General features: G+C 53.6%; 1 protein-coding gene across 1 annotated transcript; it reads right to left on the reverse strand.

Annotated features, from left to right (window-relative positions):
* Positions 1 to 339: 339 nt before the first annotated feature.
* DNASE1L3 (deoxyribonuclease 1L3) lies at positions 340 to 4267 on the reverse strand. The gene is made up of 8 exons (XM_010718516.4): positions 3714 to 4267; positions 2602 to 2690; positions 2180 to 2272; positions 1939 to 2051; positions 1497 to 1609; positions 1247 to 1404; positions 783 to 879; positions 340 to 667 (listed from the first exon to the last, which is right to left on the reverse strand). The coding sequence occupies exons 1-8, from the start codon at positions 3843 to 3845 to the stop codon at positions 539 to 541; spliced, it is 924 nt and encodes a 307-aa protein (XP_010716818.1). The 5' UTR covers positions 3846 to 4267; the 3' UTR covers positions 340 to 538.
* Positions 4268 to 5121: the final 854 nt, after the last annotated feature.

Genomic DNA, 5121 nt, shown 5'->3' on the forward strand with positions numbered 1-5121 from the left:
CACAAAGGCTGAACTGTTTCCTCCCCCACAGGAGTATCTGTTCACCAGCAGATAAAACAAGGGGCGTGCATTTAGGTGAATATTCACCTTTATGAACCGCTGGATTATTTGCACATTGCTGACGTCTTCTGTGTGACAAGGCATGCACTAAATACAGTGATCTGAGAAAGCAAATCCCAGTACCGTGAGGTTAAATAAGCACTATTCAGTGGTGTCTGGTTTACTGCCGAATTTTCAGCCGCCCATGGTGAGGTGCAGAGCCCCTCTGTGTGCTACAGGTGTGAAGCCTTTTGTCTGTGTTACCACTTCACGTTTGTGAGCAGTGCAGGACGCTCAGCACGCTGCTTCTAGCTAATTTATTTGCACTGAGCTTACAATCAAGAAGGTTCCGTTCACCTTCGGACCCAAAATGTTTGAAGTGTGACAAAATCTTTGTTTTCCTGCTAAATACTGCACTGGCTGTGAGCATGTCCGCACTGCCCAGCTGGAAGACCCACTGCCTCCTCGTGTTCTCGCTGTGCGAGCAGACCTGGCATGCTCATGAGCCCGAGCGGCGGTTCTTTCTTGCTCTCCCCTTCTTTGAGAACTTGGATTTTATCCAGTCGAAGAAGCCGCCACGTGCCTTCAGCTCAAACTCCACCGGGAAGTGGTCGCTCACCCCCAGAGCCTGCGGGAGATGGGGATGGGGCGGTGGGGAGGGGATGCACCGCTCTGCCGGCCCTGCTTTGGCCAAGGGTCTGGTGCCCGGGGGAGCCCCGCTGCACGGGACGGGCTGTGCCTACCTGCTCCTCACTCATCTGAAAAGCCATCTGGAAATCAAAGATGTTAGCGGAGTGTGGCACGACGGCCTGGCTGAGCTGCTCCCCGCTGACCACGATCCTGCAGGAAAGGGAACGGGGTGCTGGTAAAGGATGCAATGAGTCGATGCTCTCCACAAGGTCACAGCCCCAGATGGTGCATCCTACGTATGGGTGGCTGGGGGATGCCCCCGGCATCCTGCCACAGCCAGCTCATCACCTCCCTTGGCAGTGAGACACCCAAATACCTCGGCCTTCAGATTAGGAACACAAGAGCGAGAACCACAGTGCAAAACCATGGCCAAGGCAGCCCCCTGCACACGTGGCTGCAGCGCTCCCTGACACCAGGAAGATTTCACAGCAGCTCTGAAGGACGTGTGCCACTGGCACCTTTCTGTGTGCTGTTTTGTCATAAGGTGTTACAAGCAAGGAAAGGTTATGCTGGGAACCTGTCATAGGGGCAGCTGGTGCTCCTCCTGACTGTCGTGTCGTTTGTGTCACTGATGAGCCAGACAAACTCCAAGTTCGTCCTCAGGCGGATGTTCTTCCAGTGCTTCCGTGGAACGTAGCTGCACCCCGCGTTGAAGTCCCCCATGAAGATAAAGTTCTGCAAGGCAGAAGGGGGTTCAAAGGCACTTATGAGGAGGGCTCTTCAAAATGAGACCATCAGGAGCGTCCATGGTCCCCAAGGTGACCAACCTTGGTGTCCCAGTGCTGCTTTATGTCTAAATACACATCATAGAGCTCATCAATCTCCCGTACTGCCATCTCCGGCGCAGTGTGCAGAGGGACTATAGCAAACTCCTCGACAGCTTAAAAACAAGACCAAAAAAAAAAAAAAAAGAAAGAAATACAATGGTTAAACATGCAATGAATCACAAAGAAAAACATACTGGTTGGGAAGACAGAAGGTCTCCTAAAGAAGAAACAGCTTTGGCTGCATGTCAGAGGGTGTCTGCTCTGTAATGGCAGCATCCCCAGCTCGAGCTCATCAGCTGAGGCCGGGCTGAGGACGTGGGACGTGCTGTGCTGTTGGAACCTGCCCCAGCCCTGCTGCCAGCACAGGCACAGCCGTGAAGCCCGGGCTGCTGAAGTGTGGGCAGTGCAATGGAAGGACGACGCGTTGCTGAGAGCATCTCACTGGTTTTTGGTGACTGGAACCAAACGATGAAGGGCTCTCGGGAGAAGGCGTCCTCGTCCCCAGGCTGGGTGTCGGGGTACTGGTAGGTTTGTTTCACTGATACCAGGTTTCTCCTGCAACAGAATGGCGGAGATCCCACTGGTGATGGCTGTGCTGTGACACCCAGAGCAGCTGCCCCAGCCCTGCTGTGCATCCTGACCCCGCAGGGCGATGTGCTGGAAGGGGATGCCACCCCCCTTACCTGTAGAGGAAGGCGTACTGCTCCTTGTAGCTCTTCCTGCCCAGCCGCCCGCTGACCACACAGCTGTACTCCTCCCTCTTCCCTTTTGTCTGGCTGGAAGGAGAGGGGCTGCTTAGTGAATTCCCCAGTGTGAAAGGGGGATACACTGACCACACATTTCTCCAAAAATGCATGATCCCCTGCATCAGCCTGGAGCCGGCTTTGCCCTGCCCAGCCCAGCTCTCTCCCGACCACTGTCCCTGCAGCACGGAGGTGCACAGCTGAGCACAGGCCGAGCATCCTTCCCAATAACTGCCTCCTGCAAGATTTATTGTCTTTAGAAACACTCAGCCCAGGCCATGGCAACAGCAGATTGGGTGCCACAGGGCTGCCTGCCTGCCTGCCCCAGCAGCCTCCTGCCCATATACGACACACCACGTTACCCAGCCAGCTGCTGTACGAGCAGGGGACACGTCCTGTTCTTGTTCTCCTTTATCTCCATCAGCAGCATGATGTCACAGCGAGAGATGATCTGCAGTGGGAAAGAGCAGAGGCAAGGCTGTGCTTGGTGTGTTTGGGGGCGTTAGGGAGGAGTGGGGAAGAAGTGGCTGCTGCTGTGCAGCTGGTGGAAGGGCCCCAGCCGTGGGCAGCAGTGCGAGCAAAGCCCTTCTCCTTTCAGCATTGGGAGAGGGAACTGGGAGCAGAGCGGTTTCAGCTCTGCAGGGAAGGGGCGGCGTGGGCTGGTTTTGTTTCTCTTCAAATCTTGCGGGTGACATTCGTGGGGGAAACAAAACCCCTTCTGCCCTTGAAACTGTAAATACACTGCCCCTCATTTATTTATCCCACCCGTAGTTCTGACTGCTGTACGGCCGTCCAGAAGTGCGGGTCTGGCCTCTCTGCAGTGCAGAACAGCTGCTTGCACCGAAGGGATCGCAGCACAAAGAGCAGCAGCAGCCCCAGAGCTGCAGCCTGGCACAGTGTGCTGCCCCACGTCCCTGCTGCTGTGTTGTGGGTGGCACTGCTGAGCTGCGATGCCCGAGCGTGGCTCCTTCCATCTTAAACCAAGTTATCTTCAGCTCCACGGAGCCAGCAAGATGGTGAGGCTTTGTCTAAAGAAATTAGCAATCAGGCTTTGCAGTTCCGCACTGCTCCCCAAGATGATACTCTGCTAACTTGAGAATACATTTAATTAGGCAAGAACATTTCTGAATAATTAGCACTTAAGCAAGGTAAATAGCATATCACAAAGCAAAGCTCTGTGGGTTCCAAGCAAAAGCTGCTTTTACTGTGCAGAAAGGTTTTCATCCGTTCCTAACTCAAATTCCAAAGGAAATAGCGAGTGCTGTCTGTGCTGTACTCTCACGCAAGCTGAAAGCACTGTAAGTGCCCTACTCCACTGCAGCCTTATTCTCACTTTAACAGCATGAGTTGTTTCAATTATTTACTCATTCCTCTACTTGAAATTCAAGTATGAATACAGAGATGAAGCACAAGATAATACAGATGAGAAGCCCACGCTGAGCTCCACGTCTGTCCCACCCAGCCACAGACGTACCTTCACCACAGCATCCAGCACCTCGGCTCTGGCTATTTTGGCTGCTCCAAAAGACCTCACGTTGAAGGAGCAGATCCTCAGGCTCAGAGATGGGTTGAAACAGAGGAGCGAAAACAAGACGAAGAACAACATCTTCAGGGACTTAGACAAAATGAGCAGCTGTGAGCGTGCCTATTAATATGTGCAGATGTGTTTGTGCATTCGTCCCTCTGAGGCCAGCTGAGAGGTCAGAATGCTCAGCTGTGTCAATCAAGAACAGGAATTGCTATTTCCTCCTTTCCTTCACTTCCATCTTCCAAAGAAGCTCTGGGACGCTGACGCTGCTCTGAGGACAGCTCACTTTTCTGAGCCAAGTGCTGTGCCCAGGAGGGGCTGTGGCTCTGCCAGACCCACAGTGAGAGGCAAAGAGCCTGGGGAGCAGGGGGTGCTGGACGAGGGCTGATGGACATTGATGGTGGGCACCAAGGATGTGGAAAAAGGTGGTGGCACATCCTGAACATGGGCAGGACAAGATCTGGAAGAAAAGGGCCTTTCCATACACTTGTCATCTCAGTGTCTAAAAGCAAATGTTTGCTGCAGGGCCCTGGGGGCTGTAGCCCTGAGCTCCATGCCCTGCCTCCCTGCTCAAGGACAGCTTCTATGTCAGGCTGACTCAGCTCCCATCTCATGAAGGTAGTAATAACACAAGGGAGCCTTGCTGGGGATCCAGCTCCTCCCTGCACTGCTTTATCTCCTTCTTCTACCCTTTGTACCACATTGTAATGCAGAGGTGGTGCAGCTCGGCCTGTCCTGCTCTTGCACAAGAGCACAGGAGGTGCTGGCTGCTGGGCTGGGCACATCCCCACCCATCCCTGCCATGTGTGGCTGTGGCATCCCCCATGCTGGCCGTGGGCACACCTTCTGCTTTGCTGCAGGCTGGTTTTTCCTTTGTTTTTGCCTCCGAGCAACAACTGCATGCTGTTCTCCCAGTCATCCCATAAAGTCCATCCATGAGGTGCATTCTCTGGCTAGAGGTGTGAGTGGTGAGGCTCTGGGCTCACAGCAACACCATGTAGATACTGGAGTTCTGCAATTTCTGGAGCAATGCTTCAGCTCTCCATCCTTCTCCCTTCTCAGGAAGATTCTGAGGAATAGGCAAGGCAGGATGTGTCCCTTATCATGTGTCTGCATGTGCCCTGTGGCAAAGTAGGGGCACAGGATGTCTGGAGCAATCCTCCACCCGCCGGCTGGGCTACTTCCTCTCATAGAATCATAGAATCATTAAGACCTCTAAGATCACCTTGTCCAACTGTCACATACCAACAATATCCCCCACTAAGCACGTCCCCCAGCAACACATCTCCACCATTCTTCAATAGTTTCAGGGATGGTGACTCCATCACTCCTAGAGCAGCCTGTGTCAGTGCCC

This window comes from Meleagris gallopavo, chromosome 14 (genome assembly GCF_905368555.1).
Source record: "Meleagris gallopavo chromosome 14, MGAL_WU_HG_1.1, whole genome shotgun sequence".
In the NCBI taxonomy this organism is placed as follows: Eukaryota; Metazoa; Chordata; class Aves; order Galliformes; family Phasianidae; genus Meleagris; species Meleagris gallopavo.

Coding starts and splice junctions, on each gene's coding strand:
- DNASE1L3 (XM_010718516.4), bottom strand. CDS start 3,845: ATGTTGTTCTTCGTCTTGTTTTCGCTCCTCTGTTTCAACCCATCTCTG. Junction 2,273..2,601: donor CTCGTACAGCAGCTGGCTGG/GTAACGTGGTGT, acceptor CTCTCCTTCCAG/CCAGACAAAAGGGAAGAGGG. Junction 880..1,246: donor ACCAGCTGCCCCTATGACAG/GTTCCCAGCATA, acceptor CCTTTCCTGCAG/GATCGTGGTCAGCGGGGAGC.